The sequence below is a fragment of the Elephas maximus genome, chromosome 17 (assembly GCF_024166365.1).
Source record: "Elephas maximus indicus isolate mEleMax1 chromosome 17, mEleMax1 primary haplotype, whole genome shotgun sequence".
NCBI lineage: Eukaryota > Metazoa > Chordata > Mammalia > Proboscidea > Elephantidae > Elephas > Elephas maximus.
The window spans coordinates 35,301,090-35,317,470 of NC_064835.1; the positions used below are offsets into that span (position 1 = coordinate 35,301,090).

At 44.6% G+C, this 16,381-nt stretch overlaps 1 protein-coding gene across 5 annotated transcripts in view; it reads right to left on the bottom strand.

The window, feature by feature from the left end:
* Positions 1-15,830, bottom strand: part of SNX19 (sorting nexin 19) — a 43,684-nt gene extending 27,854 nt beyond the window's left edge. For 4 of the 5 annotated variants that reach the window (XM_049856707.1, XM_049856703.1, XM_049856706.1 and 1 more), the window contains exons 1-8: positions 13,623-15,830; positions 10,890-11,028; positions 9,611-9,711; positions 9,371-9,490; positions 6,764-6,894; positions 5,542-5,638; positions 4,876-5,056; positions 2,386-2,515 (exon numbers count right to left, since the gene is read on the bottom strand). In XM_049856707.1, the coding sequence (XP_049712664.1) occupies positions 2,386-2,515; positions 4,876-5,056; positions 5,542-5,638; positions 6,764-6,894; positions 9,371-9,490; positions 9,611-9,711; positions 10,890-11,028; positions 13,623-15,326 (2,603 nt within the window). In that variant the 5' untranslated portion in view covers positions 15,327-15,830. The remainder of the gene's footprint in view (positions 1-2,385; positions 2,516-4,875; positions 5,057-5,541; positions 5,639-6,763; positions 6,895-9,370; positions 9,491-9,610; positions 9,712-10,889; positions 11,029-13,622) is intronic. The other variant, XM_049856704.1, reaches the window with a different exon arrangement.
* Positions 15,831-16,381: the final 551 nt, after the last annotated feature.

The window sequence follows — 16,381 nt, forward strand, 5'->3', positions numbered from 1 at the left end:
GAGCCACTGATCTACAAAAATAGGCAGAGAATTTAGAATACACTGTGGTATTATTTCCAAAACTTTGGGAATAGAGAAGGCCAAAAACCAAAACCAAACCTGCTGTTAAGTTGATTTTGATCCATAGTGACACTATACCCACCTTACAGGACAGAGTAAAACTGCCCTGGTGGCGCAGTGGTTAAGAGCTTGGCTGCTAACGAAAAGGTCAGCAGTTTGAATCCACCAGCTGCTCCCTGAAAATCTTACGGGACAGTTCTACTCTGTCCTACAGGGTTGCTATGAGTCAGAATTGACTTGACAGCAGTGGGTTTGTGGGGCTTTTTTGGTTATAAGTTTCCCAAGGCTGTAAATCTTTACAGAAGCAGACTGCCACATCTTTCTTCCACGGAGTAGCTGGTGGGTTCCAACTGCTGACCTTTCGGTTTGCAGCCAAATGCTTTAACTACTTTGCCACGAAGGCTCCTGGAATAGAGAAGTAGTCTCCTTAATTCTGAGGCAAAGTGGTAGAGGGTGCCATAGAAAGTTTGACCAAATGACATTTAATGCTCAGTTTTTAAAAGATGCTTAGAGTAGGCCAAACAGGCACAGAGAGGGAAAGCTAGGACCACAGCGAAGGAGCAGAATAAATGAGTAGACAAGGGTCACTGATGCAGAGACAATAGGCTATACGAAGGCCTGGAGGAAGAGAGACCACAGAAACTTCAGGCAGTGGTAGATAGCTTGCGTGGGGAGTATGGGAAGTAAGACTGAGGCTAGACCATGCCAAGAAAGAAAGGAGTTGGGACTTTATACTCTAAATGAGAGGCCGTGTGTGCATGTATGTATGTGCGTGTATTTAACACAGTGGAGCCCCTTTCTCAAACAAAACCTTATCCAGATCCCAGGATACTAAAATGATCAAAGGAGAACTGCTCTGATTAGATCATTCCCACTCAGTTTTTCCCTTAGCCTCTAAGTTGGCTTCTGAAGCACCTCTGTGGATCCCTAGAACTCCAGGGAACATATTGTAAAAATCACTTTCGTAGGCAATAGGATACCACTGAAGGATTTTAATTGAAAAATATATAATCAGATTTGATTTTCAGAAAAAGCCCTCTGGTGGCTAAGTGTGGATTAGGGACAAGGGGGAAAGCCTACAGGCAAGAGATCTGTCAGCATTTTACATGGATATCTCACTCAGAGACCATTCTTAGGGCTATAATACATAAGAAAAAACACGTTGTCTTTGGAGTCATACACATCCAGGTCCAAATTCCGCTGTGTCACTACGACTTGGGGCATCTTGGTTGACCTTTCCAAGCTCTACTTTCCTACTCTGTAAAATGCGGATCCCACCTCATTTGGTTAATATAAAAAAATGTAAACAGAGGTCAAGTGCTGACAAATAATAAACACTTGGTAAATGTACATCCTCTTCTTTTACTTTGTCTTTTTAGGATTAAAGCCATTAAGTATCCCTGATCCTGTGTACCCTTGAGTGTGGGAAGGGAGATTTAAGTTGTTTGTTGTCAATGCATTGTCAACAACTGCATAATTTTTTTTTTAAGGCATTATTTTTGAGTGACCTGTGAGCATGAGCCACATGCTGGTGGAAGAGGTCAGGATTTGACTTCTTACTTTGGGATCTGTTAGGATGTCATATTACAAGAGAGAGAAAAGAACAAGAGTGGCCAAGCCCAAGGCTCTGGTGCAGAGATTGGCTCTGGTGCAGAGATTGCCTCTGGCCTTCTTCAGTTAAGTGAAGCTTGCAGCCGTTCCACAGTCAGAAAGGTAGCAGCTAAAGACTTCATCTGTGTACAGAGCTCTCAGGAAATACTAGTGATGCTGGGATGACAAAGCCTGAATTATAAAATCCAAGTTTCAAATCCAAGCATCCTTGTATTCTTTACCATCCTGTGTTAAGTCCTTTTTCAATTGTGAATATTTATGCTTCTCTTGGAGAAAACCATCTTTATTTCACTAACACTGATCTGTTGTCTTCTTGTCTTTTCCACTTTTTATTGTCACAATGGTTACGTACTGTCAGGTAAAAGAAGTAAATGTCTGTGGTAAAAAGGTGAAAGGTATAGGGCTTGGGAGTGTAAGTGGGTGGAGAGCTGATCCTGGAGGAGGAAGAGCTCAGTTCAAGGATTTTAAGACCACAGGTATCACTTTTTTTCTATAGATTACACCTTACAGAACCAGCCACAAACTAACCAGGTGACTAATAACACCTTCTGATACTCTCCAGGCAGTCTTTGCCCTGTAACAGGACGTTCATCTTCCCTCATGGCCCCAGGTTCCCCCAACTCTATGCTTACCTTTCTAGTGCAGAATCCAGCATCACATGCAACTCCCGTCCAATGTGAGACTCATATGTGAAGGAGAACTGAGTAGTCTTACCTCTGAATCAGGGTTCCAAAGATCAGATGAAGAACCTTCTGCACATTTTCAGTACACAGCCATCTCCACTGTTCCATGAGCAGCAAGAGGAGCAGATCCAGGGCTGTGTCAGCTAAATCTGTCTCTGCCCCTGGGGGAAGGTGAAAAGACATCGAAAGTGACCCAGACAGGACCCACACTCGAGGAGCATATTTCAGTGCCCAATGGGTGGCACTGGGTCTTCTCTACCTTCTTAGTGGCTGTCTTGTACTTCTGTAGTCCCTCCGCACTCACATCCAGGCAAGAGCTGCCCCCTTCATATCTGTAAAATTCAGGGCTAAGCTCTGTATTCTTTACATTTCTTTTGTTCATGTTCCAGATATTGTCACCTGGTATTTTTATTGTCTTTAAAATATTTTGCATATAATTATTTTGCCTAGCTAGCTTCTGCTTCTTCTGTATTTCTCCAGGATGCTGACTACATTTTGCTCCAAATTTAAGTTTTCAAACTGGTGACTAGTAACTGGAATTGGCAAGGCCAAGTCTCATGCACCCTTACATTCCACTTAGCCCCACAAAGCAGCATGGAAATGTTATAGGCAGCAGGTTTGGGGAAAGATTTGGGCTTTGCTCTCCTGCAAAAGCTTGCTTTGAAAGCTCCTCCTGTACACAGAGCTGCAGGGTTGGGATTCAGGAGGCTGCAGTTTGATGGTAAATAACACAGATGCTAGGAGGAGCACCACGCCTCTGGTAAATGCCATGAAAATGAGTGAAGTTTTTCTTATTGAAGACTGGAAAGGCCACAATGAGTTCATGCCCATGCTCAGCTTCAGTTTTCTGAACAGATGTGTTATTCTATGGGTGGAAACATCTGCTCTCTAGCTCTGTTTAAGGGTTCCCCGTCATCTCTGATTTGCTTCCTAGGAGACTTCCCTAAGAGTACATAATGTTCTAGGATAAATTTTGAGATATCTGGTGCTACTGCTGGTGATAAATATTATAATTAACCATCAACAGATATCTTTGGTAGTCTACGACGAATGAGTGTTCTCTGTACCAGCTCGGCCCGGTGTCTCCTTCCTTCAGGGTTCTTTAGAACATGAATGACTTCAGATGAGGACAGATCTGCCAGAACTAAGCCCTCCTTCCTTCTGAGCCCTATCTAATACAGGTTTTCTTCTTCTGTGCTGTAGCTCAAGGGGGCATGGGAGCTGATGTGTTGCCTGCTTCCTAGTCATTTGTTCCAAGACGGGATATTCAGTTCCCTGGGAAACACCAGCATCCGGAGCCTTAGTCATGCTCCTCAATTCTATTATTTTCTCAGGTCTACATTTTGGGACCATTTGCCTAGAGCTGCCACCATGTGGTGACAATTAGTCATGGCAGTAAAAATAAAAGAGCAAACAAGACATCAGGCCCTCTTGAAGAAAATGGTAAATTTTCTATGGCATTTTAGGCTTTTGAAACTATCAGAGTTGACAGAAGGCACAAACTATTCCTTTGGAGATATGCTGTCTAAAGTTTCCTGACTTCAGTTAGAATGATAGGATTTTACCCATCCCATCTTATTTACAATTTCTTACAGTTCCCAACGCTTTCATGCTACTTCATGTACCTAACCGGTGAGGTATGAGCGTAGGGAAGGGGTTATAAACCCCATGTTCCACATAGTTGAGCTGAAATCCGTAGAGAAGCAGATAGGTGATATGTTCATGATGGGATCAACAAACTTTCTTGTAATTTCTAGCTCAAAAAACATACTGGGTAATGCCCAGGGCTCCTACTTTTTCCTCCACAGAATACATCTATACTTCTTCTGGGGAGCGACTCACTTGCCCCACCTCAAATGCTTTTAAGGAGAGAGTAGCGACCCCTCTGCTGTACCTGGGGTAACTAGGTGGTATCATTTACTGTGATAGTAAATCAAGACAAAGGAAGAGGTGTAGGAAAATAAATAAATTCCATCCTGAGCATGTTGTATTAGTTGCTGTAGCTGCATATCCACGTGGAGATTTCCAGTAGGTAACTGGATATACACACCTGGAAGAATCTCTATAGACATCATCAGTACATGTGTTAAAGCTGAAGGCAAGAGTATGGATGGGGTCACCTAGGGACAGTCTGCAGAGTAAGAGAGAGCCAAAACTGAAGCTCTGGCAGGCTACTAAGGGAGCCAACAAAGGAGGCTGGGACGGAACAAGAGAGGTAGAAAGAAAACCAGGAGAGCGGCAGCATCACAGACACTAAGGGAGAAAGTTTCTAGACAAAGGGAGTAGTCCAAAGGTATGCCAAAGATAACTGAAACAAAACAAAAATATTACACGCATGGGTCTTATCTTGCTGGGTTAGAACTTCCTGTGTCTGGGTTCTCCTCTGCTAGACTCAGCTCTGGAGACTTGGTCTTACTTGTGTTTGTATCCCAGCACCCAACACGGTACCACAAACACGGGTGCTGACAGACCTGGAATTATCACAGCCGTTCTCTGTGGGAGCACAGACTTTGTCACTTACCTGGATCACTGTTGCTGAGGTCACGGGCTGGCATGGCAGCGTCTGACAAGCCACCATCCACACATATTTTGGGGATTTGTTCAGAATCTTTTTCTGGGGTTTCCTCTGGCTGCATTTCTAACAACTTGTTCTGTTTTTTAATAAAGGATTCCATTCCAGACAGGGACAGGATCTCCGATTCCTGAAGAAATAGCCAGCGGCACATCACATAGAGCACACAGAAAGTAGGAGAGCCAATGTAGCACTCTAGGTTCTTCCCCTGGCCTCCCCTGCAAAACCGTCATGGGTAGAGAACCTAATCGGTTCTGTGACCACCTTAGGGCAATTTTTATTCTTTATCCAAGGTGCCAGTAAAATGAGCCTGTCTTTGGATTATCACTTGCAGTGAACACCTTGGGTCATCTGTTTTCACCTGGGATGTCTTTCTCTCTCATCCTGTCATCTATTATCCCAATGCCCTGCTCTTGAAAGACCAACCTGCCAACCCAGAACTAATAGGAATTCCAAACTGCTCACACAGAAAAAATATCCTCAGCATGAAAATTAGAGATACAGACACTGGTACCTATGTCCTTTCTTTCTCTGGAGAATGTCTCAAGTGCCTACAATTGTAGGATCAACATCCCAGTGAGTAATTCCGGAAGCTCTCTAGTCTTTGGTTCTTACCGTATTGCCTTCTTGGAGACAATAGAGGACCTTCTCATGTGCTTCAGTCATACTCAGTGCTGGAGCAATTTTACTGGATGAGAACCTCAGTCTGGACCTGGTACAGAAACAAACAGCAGGAATAAAATGTAATTCATGGTCTTGATTCCCGTACAAAGGGCTGACAAGCATTAATACATCAAAACAAGTACACCCAAACATATTCTAAAGACCTTACCGTGGTCAGAGTTGCCAGGAAACACTTGGCCCTGAAGTCGCCCAAACAGTGTATAGCCTGGCAACTCCACGCAGTCCTTACACTATGTCCCCACAGTGCGTATTTGAAAGGGCTTTTACCAGCGCAAAACAGGGACCGGTTTGTCAGGGCTAGAGACCAAGGGTTTATTTCTCTTTGTTCGCACCCTTTTTGCAACTCCATTGTTCCTCTGGGGTTCCCCATGAAACCAGAGAAGAAATTAAATGATAACCTCAGTGTTTCAAGGAGAGGGTGATCATAAGGACAGACATCATCGTTATCCTCTAAATATGGACCCATAAGAAAAAGGTAAGAACTGTGAGTCTGTTATCGCTGGCCAATGAAACATGAGCACAGAGCGGGAGACAGCCTTACCCACACACGGACATACACACATACACACACTCTTCTCTCTTCGTCATGGTCTAGATATTGATGAAGTCTTTAGTAAGGATAAGTACGTATACTGCCCTTCCACATTTTGGCTATGAGTGTTTCCTGGGATCATTTGGGACCCTAGTACAGGGGAGAGTAACAGCAATCAACCAGCTTCCCAAACAGGCCCTGAAGGTTCCAGTTCTAGCTATTTCCTATTTATTGCTACCACATGCAACTTCTGAGCCAAGATTTCCAGAAATGATGGCAAAGAGAGATCAGTCATAAGCCTTAATTCTTAGTAGGAAAGAAACACCTCAGTTTCCAAGGAAAACAGAGCAGAGGGAATATTCATATTCTAGAATTTTCCTTCTAGTAAAAAAAATCCCTGGTCATTCTGGTTCCCACTGACAAGAGCAAACATTCAGCAGTCCTGTTTATGCAGCTTCTGGGACTCCTCTGGTGGCGTGCTGAGGAATCGGGGTCCGGTTTTGCATAAAACTGGAATGTGCAATTCACCTCCTCTCCTCGAGGGTCTGACAGAGGGCATGGGCTTTGGTTGAGGATTGGGGATCAACCTAAGAATTGGGAAAGGGTCCCTGGGCATCTCACTTGTTAGCCTTCTTGCCTTCTGTCTGGGGCTTGCTTTCTGTCTCCGCCTCACTCAGCTCCTCTGTGGGGCTCTGGGGCTCAGAGCGAGGAAACGCTGTCTTCAAGGTATCCATGATAGCACTCACCATCATCTGCAGAGACCAGAGGTACAGGGTCAGCAAAGCCATTCAGACCCCCAGCAGGAACAGCTGAACAAGCAAGCTGTCTCACAGTGCTTTATGTATCAGGAAACATCAATAGCCAAGCTATCTAGCACAGCCTTATCCATCAGAATAGTCAAAGATACCAGTTAATGGCTTAGTGGCAACTAGCCCCTTTCTTCTGTGGCCATAAAAATCTTCTACCTCACACAGTAAGGCAATCACACCAAGGGAAGAGAAGCCAGGAGAAACAGTGGGGTAAACGAAAATCAGGGGTCTGCAGGCTGGGGAAGTGCTTTCCATTTTTTTCTTTCTATAAGAGTGGTTTTTAGTTTCCAAAATAATAATATCTCGACCAAGGTATGAATAAGTAGAAGTAACACAGGTAGGAGCATATGGAGAGAGGAAAGAGTGAAGAAAATTATCAAAAGTGAGCAACATATTCTAGAGGCATATATAATATAAATATACTCAGAGTAATTCACACAGTAAGAACTCAGTCTTTTCAGTCAAAAGGGATGTGCGTGTTACTTTTATGAGACAAATTTTCTTCTTTAGATACACAATAACAAAAATCACTCAGACCAAAATTAAGGTAACTGGAGTTGATATAACACTTCTCTACTAATAAAAATTCTCATTGAAGAACATGAATTATTTCTATTTCCTGGATGGGAAGACTGACACACAGATATTTACTAAAAAGGAAAACACGTAAGCAAACAACACCCTAAAATATCAAAGGTACAGATGGAAACATTTACTTTTTTCTTTGGCATCTCATGCTAATTAACACATGGCCTCAGAGCCATGGGGCCCTGGTGGTGCTGTGGTTAACACCTTGTTGCTAACCAAAAGGTCAGCAGTTCGAATCTACCAGCCACTCCTTGGAAACCCTGTGGGGAAGTTCTACTCTATCCTATAGGGTGGCTATACTCGAAGGCAATGGGTTTTTGGGCCTCAGGGCAGCGCTGTTCCTTCTTTAACTCATTCTCCTGTTAATCTTCCACAAGTAGCACAGCTAAGACAAGGCTGAAACGGTCAGCTCAGACTTTAAAAAAAAAAAAAAAAAGGGCTAAAAAAAAGAAAATAAAGAAACCCACTGCCGTCCAGTTGATTCCAACTCAGAGTGACCCCACAGTGTTTCTAAGGCTGTAAATATTTACAGCAGCAAACTACATCTTTCTCCTACACGGCATCTGGTGGTTTTGCCAACCTTTCAGTTAACAGTCTATTGCTTTAACCACTGGGCCACCAGGGCTCCTTAGTAAGGGCTACCAAAACCAAACCCAGTGCTGTCGAGTCGATTCCCACTCATAGCGACCCTATAGGCCAGAGTAGAACTGCCCCACAGAGTTTCCAAAGAGCGCCTGGTGGATTTGAACTGCCAACCCTTTGGTTAGCAGCTGTAGCACTTAACCACTATGCCACCAGGGTTTCCTAGTAAGGGCTAGTGGATAATAAACCAGGGAAAAAACACAGGGGATTGCGCGAATGTAGATAATGTAGCTCGGGAAATGTAACTTGCTCTCTAACCTTGCAGAACTGTGGTCTGTGCACTTCTTGCAGGGAGGGGCCTTATCTATCTTGTTCTCTGTAGTATCACCAGCAGCTAGTGCAGACCTGGCTCCAAACAGGCATCCAGGAGTAGATGTTGAAGGAACCAATCAATGAATCTACATGGTACGCAGGCGATTTTACCTAGGCCTTTCCAGTTTGCAGTTTTTTCCATAGGACAGTAAATCTCCTAACACCCACCATATGAAATTCCATTTTATTCCCTGAAGTCTAGTGGAGAAAAGGAAGAACCTTCTCCAGCCAATGAGTGTTTTTCAACTTTTTAAAACACATGCCATCCTTTGATAAGCATGAATCTTATACTTCTGCTCTGGATATTCTGACACACAGCTGTGATCATTGCTTTTAGGCTCTCCGACATGTAACGCAAATGTCCTTCTCCTACTACCTCCAAAGGTTCTGAGATACTCTTTTGGCGAAGGCACAGTTCTCTCCACACCTCTCTTCTCCAGCAGAGAATCACTACATCAATCCAAATCCAGCTTCGTTTCCTGTCTTTGGGCCCTCTTTCCTGAGTGACCACCACAGGAATGGACCTTCACTTCCAGAAGAGGCCTTCCCGCCCCCACCTAGCCTCTGACGTACAAATCGATCCTTACATGCGGAGAATAACGCTATCACGATACTCCCATGAGTATGTGTACACATATAGGGTTAGGGTGTTGTTTCCTAACAGGTGCTCACTTAATTCAGCAAGTTGATCCTCTAGCCAACACTTGGCAACAGGTCTTGAAAATTCTCTTCCATGTTCTGTTGACTCCTCTGTACTGCAGTACAGTACAGTACAGTGGTCAACCCCCAGGTCCTTTAAGTACTGTCTCCATTCTGCTGAAAAGACTCTATCTGCACAGATACAAACTGAGGCCGAGCACACTGGCCCTGCTGGTACCTTGTCTATTCTGGAGACCATAAAGGGCTTCTTGACAAAGGCAATCCGAGCATCTGTATTGAGAGCGAGGAACTCCTGCATCTCCTCACTGTTGGCGATCTCAGGAATGGCACACAGTTGCTGCAAAACAAAGACACAAGAAGACGTTCAAGAGAAACTCAGTTCTCAGGTCACTCTACCTTGGTTTAAGAGTCTGGATGTGGTTAGACTGATAGCAGAGCCAAAAAGGAGAATGCTGACCTTTAGGAATGATTCCAGAAGGCTCTTACGGGCTTCTACTCTGTCACTATCCATGTTTCCAAAGGGAAGATCTGGAAAGAGCTTTTTAGGCCCTTTCACATCTTAAAAAAGAAAAAAAAAAAAAAGCTTAGTCACTTAATATTACTGATTTTCACATAAAACACGTTATACGTATAAAGAAAACAGAACTGATAAATCTATTTCCCTGGGATATATTTTATTTCAGGAATTCTGCAACCCAGGACTACATACCCCAGGGCTATAATACATACCACCTGCTCTCATTACTGATGTTAATACTAAGGTAAAAGAGGCCATGCAGTACAGTGGCTATGAACAAGGGCTCTGAAGTCCAGTTGCCTGAGTTTAAGTTTCGGGTCCAGTCCCTGCTATTATAATGACCTTAAGCAAGTTGCTCAGTCTTTCTTTAACTTCATTCTTTTCTATAAAATGGGGATAATGATTGTATCTATCTCACAGGCTGTTAAATGAGAATTTTAACACGTGTAAAGTGCCTAGAAGAGAACCTGGAATATATTTCCAAGTTTGGTTCAATATTAGCTGTTGTTATTAAGAAATAAAATGTATGACTGGAATCCAGACTATATGCCCACATAATATTAAAATGTTTGAGTGTTCATCAGCATTTTTTAAAACACTGCAGCCAGTTACTAGTGTATTTCTCTCTCTCTCTCTCTCTCAATGCCGTCAAGTCGCTTCTGACTCATAGCGACCCTATAGGACAGAATAGAACTGCCCCATAGGGTTTCCAAGGAGCGCCTGGCAGATTTGAACTGCCGACCCTTTGGTTAGAAGCCATAGCACTTATCTACTATGCCACCAGGGTTTCCAGTGTATTTCTAGAATTCCACATTTTCTTATCTTCCCTGTGCCCTAGAGGGTGTCCAACAGCAGACAAAAAAGCCTAGTTGTTAAACGAAAAAAGGGGGCAAGGATTTCTGGATAATATTTTAATATTTAAGAGAGATCAATCTATGAACCTGGAAAAATTAATTAAACTCTTCATAATACCTCATGGGCATAGGTGGAAATATGAACGTGTCTATTTTAAATAAAGGACTGCCTCAGAAAAAACGTGACCAGTGCTGTTCAGAGCTGAGCCCCAAACTCCCGAGGCAAACCAGGGAACAGAGGACCCTCCATGCTGTGTTTCCCTCTTCTACCTCTTCCCTCTAACCAATCATCCACCAAGCTCTCAGGCCAGGGTGGCTTCCTGTGGAAAGCAAGCAGGCAGCTGAGGGTTGGGGCAACTCCTGACTTTTGATGAACTTTCGTAGATCTGGTTTCTCCTCCAGCCGGGTCTGCAGATTCAAGAACTCCCGGTAGCGGCGATTCACAGTGTGGTAGGCCAACTGCTGCAGGCCACTGGCATTCTCACCATCGAGGGATGTCTCATACTGTTGAATGAATGAGTTTGTTGACTGAATTAGCCAGGCTTAGGCAATCTCCCACTCTGACTTTAATGACTATATGCTCAATGGCCACACAGTAAGAGTAAAGAAGGGACAGAAGGGGGGGGTATCCCTATTCTGTTCTGTAAACTACTATGATTGCTCCCTTAAAGAAAAAAATTTTTTTTTTTTTTTTAGGCTGCACTAAATACCTGAAACTCCAGTGGTGGCTGAATTAAGAGATGAGATGCACTTTCCAATATACATGGCCCAGAAAGTTCCACTGCTCTCCACCCCTACTTCTGTCCTAAAGCTCTCCACCACAGACACTTGCCTATAAAAATAGCTACGTAACTATTTTTCAAATCCCAAAGACAGAGTATAAAACACAAGGCATAACATCTATAAAAAATAATATGGTCTCTTTCACCCCTAAATTATAGGGTTGGGCATTATAAGAGGATAACCATTTGCCACTACACTGAACTACTGATTATCTATGCTAGTTGAGGGAAGAACAAACAATCCAAAACAGGAGATGAACAAAAATCATTTGTTTGTCTGGAATGCATTAAAGGGACATGTGTTTTGGTTTTGCTTTGGGCAAACTCATCTTCCTAGTGGTTATTCTTAGAGTTAAACTTAATTTTTTTTTCTAAGCACCATAAGGATCCAAGACGTTGTAAGGGGTGAAAGTTTGCAGTATTCACATGCTTGAAGGGCTAGTATATAGGAAAAGACGACTTTACTTCATGTTCCAGAAGAGGACGGTGAACATCCTGAACAACATGAAGGCTACAACTCAGCACATGGGAAAACACTGACAGAGCAGTTCAAAAAGACATAATGAATCCTGCAGCAGAACTATACATGTGCTCACTCTTATTACAGGTGTTTGGCTGAGGTTTTATACTGTTGGCAAATGATTTAAAAAAAAAAAAAAAGAAAAACCTCCTTGTTGGCAGGACTTGAGATTGGTGTTTTAAACTATTTCTAGAGCCAGAGGGAAAGAGGTATTCATTATAAGCTGATGGGAGCAAAGTGTTCCTCAGACCAGTACTGAAAGGAAAGGTCTAAGTAAGAAATACAGGTGGAATTCAGGGTGCGATTCTCAGACTTGGAGCGCCTGAAGTTCTGGCGCTTTCTGTGGAATACTGTGGTTCTTGAGGGACATTATTACACACAACTGGCTATATCATTTTCTTGCTCATTTTTCACCTTGCCTTTTTCCAGTGCTTACTTGGAGATACGTAGTAACACATTATCAAAATTTAGCAACAAAAAAAAAAACCAAAAAGAAATAAATACGGGAAGAAGGACTATGAACTTAAAAAATTCTACCCGTTGAAAAAGTTAATTTTTTTCTGCTAACAAGCAGGAAAAAACTGTTTTAATTTCCATGTTGGAATATGTCATAAATAGGAGATGAATACATGAGAGAAAGGTACCTGTCATATGGAGACCCTGGATTAGGAGGAAAAAAGCCAGGCAAATGACATTAACAAAGTTGTACCAGTCCTTTGAGGCTAGGCTGAGTTATGATCTGACCAGACATCTGCACTTGTAAAATTCATCTATTTTATAAGAAGTTTGTGTGTGTGTTTCTAATTATTTTCATTTCGTCTTATTTGAAAATTTCACATTACTTTTCAAGATGCTAGCTTCATGCTCGAGTTGTGTTAAGCAGATTAAAGAAAGGATCTTTTTCCATTTACATGGATTAGGATTTAATGGGGAGTACAGTACTGAGGCTTGTAGATGGTGGTAGCTTTTGGGCTCAGAACAAGAAAAATTCAAGGGAAGGCAAGTAAAATCCAATGGATAGGGTCCTGCCCAGAAATCCTCTCTGAAATTCTTCCCTGGTAATTTCTTTTTTAACTACTAATATCTTCTGTACTTCGTATTAAGAAGGTAAGTATTTATCTATAAATACCCCAGAAGGTATTAACTTCCCCATATCTGGATGTATTTAAGCAAAGCCTTGGAAACCACTTGGCAGAGATGATATGAAGGGCGTACAAACATCAGAAGGCTGGTTAGACTAGAGTAGTAGCTCCCCAAAACTGGCTTAAGGACAGGCTGGATCCAAATCACCTGGAAAGGTACATTTTTAAAAAAACATGTAGAATCCTGGGGCCCTTTCTTGAAATTCTCAGAGTACGTCAGAATCCGTATATCTTAAAAGCAGCCCATTTTACATCACACTAGAGATTGAGCTCATATCCCCTAAGCTAGTGATCCCCCAATTTTTTTTATCCTATTCCTCATCAATAAAAGTATTCATGTATATACCAAAAAAAAAAAAAAAAAAAAGGCAGCCCAAGTGATTCTGATGTGCAGCCAGTTTTGGGAACCACGGAAAAATGTGACCTTCAGTATCCTGACAACCCTGAGATTCCAGGACTGTTTGTGTGGGTATAGGATAAGAGCCTACTCTGTCTTACAAATTAGCTTCAGATCATCTCCATATAGATGCTTGTTGAATTAAACACAGCAATCCAAGAGTAGTCTCTTTCCCTGGGAACATTAGCTTCACTGTCTCTCTACTTTCTGAACCCATTCCCAGCCCAGAGCACTGACCACAGCTCTAATCCTGTTACCTTCACGGTGTAGAGTGTGTATGGGTGGAATCCAGTGCCACTGTGCTCCCGGGCAGTAATGGTGCCAGTGATACGAAGGTTCTGGATGACAATTGGGCCATCTGGACTACTGAGGGACTCAAAGCTGAAGGTGGCTGAGCTGAGAGAGCTGGTTGGAGAGGAGGAAAGCAGAACCTGTGGCAGACTAGGATCAAGGGAGCTCACACCGTTTGTGAGATCCTTCTCTAAGCATGAAGGTCGCAGGGGGCAGGTCATTTCTGGCCCCTCTGGGAAAGCTGTAAGAGAAGCAGCATCTCCTTGCTCTACTGGCTTGTCTGCTGTGTCAATCTGGATCTCTGGGCAGGTGTTCAGCATGGAGACCAGGAGGCGTGTCTCTGTTTCTGTCCCTGGATCCTCTTCAGCCTCTGCTCCTTCAGTTCCTTCCAATCCCTCACCATCCTTAGGCTCCAGAGCCTGGGAGCCCCCTAGGGCACATAGAGCATCTCGAATCCTGTCAGACAGTAAGTTGCCTGGGGTCATGAGCATGATGGTTTCTTTCCCCAGTTCAGAGAGTGGAGACTCTAGCTCTGAGTCTTCACATAAGAACAGGGGGCCGCGAGTATCTGGCTGTAGAAAATGACATGAGTTGCTTCCTAATTTTCTTTCTTCTGAAATGCCACCCGAATCTTCCTCTACAGCTTCATAACCTTCTTCAACCTCTGGGGTGGAACCTGAAGGCCCCTCTGGTTCACTACAGTTTAGCAGCGCTGGGGCTGCTACTGGAGAAGGAGCTCTTATTTCTGGTGGACTCTCTACTTCAACAATCAGTGGCAGAGATGTGGGCACCGAGGGCTCTTCCAGGGCACTGGCTGGGTGGAGCAGTTCAGACTCTTCTGCTGGATCATCACTGGCCTTGGAAAAGATGCCTACAAGGACAAGGTGGATCCAGTCAGGATCAGACAGCTTGCCGATCAGTGGTAAGACTACATTGCAAGTAATGAGTTCAACCACTACATGGCGTCCAGTCCGGGTTTCCAAGTGCGGCTTAGGCACTAGTCCTCGAAGCAACACATCCACAATGCCACGCGTATGGGTGACCTCAGCACTGGGGCTCTGTACAGCAGGATGTGGGGCTGTAGCTTGGCAGTAAGCCTCCCAGAGCTGTGAGGGCTCAACTGGACCACTCTGCTTTCCTGCAGTGGCTGCCTTTGCTTGAATATAGCTCTGCAGGTGGCAACCACAGAGAATCAGAACTCTCTGGGCAAAAGCATGCCTGTCCACCATGCCCATCCTCTTTCGGAGCTCCTGGACCAACCCTTTCATGGCTGCCTCCATCTCTTCCTCAAAGGCTGGTTCCTGGCTCACTAAGCGATACCAGGATGACACAAAGTCCCGGATAATCATCTGGATGGTGTGGTTAATCTCCTGTTCCAGCTGCCTCTCTGCCTCAGGGCTTGGAGGGCAGATGGCTATTGGGATGAAGCGTTCCAGGTGCAGCCGACCTGTAGCACCCACAATGGCGTTTGAGCCCAGCCATCCTCCCAGCACCACTAGCAATGCAGACAGAAGGCACAGAAGCCACACATTGACCAGAAGGTGGATGACCAGGAGCCAGCCGAGCACAACCCCCACAGCCATCAGCTTCTGGCTACCCAACAGGTTATTAAGGCTACAGCTGGACCCAGCTGGGGTCCCCTGGCTCGGGGGCACAGTCTCTGGCGTCATGGCTGAAAAGGACCAGGTGGCTCCCTCAGATGACTTACAATACAGGATCTTCAGAGTTCAGAAAGGGGGCGTTAAGCTGCGTCCTGGAATGAAAAAATCTGGGGTGTTATTCAGGAAATCAGGCAGGGAGTCGGGCCCTCATACTGCAAGGCTGGGGCAGCTCTTTGTTCCCTCACCGGCACCAACATACACCCCAAACCAGACTCTCCCGACGATGCTTTTGAGAAACACTGCTGCCTTCATTGCACAGTCGGGGGGCCTTTGGCTGCCTCGGGGAGTGCGGTGCAGGGACCTTCGGGCCCCCCAACACTTACAAATGCCCGAGGGCTGCTGCCGGCCAGGACCCGATCGGACACCGGCAGTGTGGCGGACTCATCTTGTGTCCTTTCCACCGGCCCTCGGCCCGCAGCCACGGCGGCTCGGGCTGACGGGTGACTGCGCCCTCAGCCCCGGTTCCTGTCAGGGTCCCGGGCCAGCCGGCCGCCGGCGATGCCTTCCGGGGTGACGTCACTGGAGAGAGGCATGCTGGGAGAGCGGGCGCTCGCGGAGGTGCGGCTCTGCCCGCGCCACCTAGTGGTGAAGAGGCATCAGCGTGACAGCGTCAGCGGAAACCGGGCTCTGAACCCGAAGACGTGTACAGTTCCCAAAGTGGTATCAAACAGAGATCCGCCCTCCGTCAGTGACTTCAGACTGTCAGCTTCTTAAAAAAAAAAAAAAAAAAAAACCCAGTGCCGTCGAGTCAATTCTGACTCATAGCGACCCTATAGGACAGCTCCTTTAAAAGGACAGCTCCTTTAAAAGGACAGCTCCTTTAAAAGGACAGCTCCTTTAGTGCACCTGAAAACACGTCCCACGTCTTAATTAGTAAGTGAAATCTGCAGACGCCTCTTAGTGTTTAGGCAAGCTCTCAATAATCCAGTTTATTTTAATCCCATGTGGGCATTTTTTCATTTGCATGACAAATTTTAACATCATTTCTCTTGCCCCAGAAGACCACCCTTTCCCAATCCTCAGCCCACCTAACTTGTATTCAAGACAAGCCATAAAACATTAAT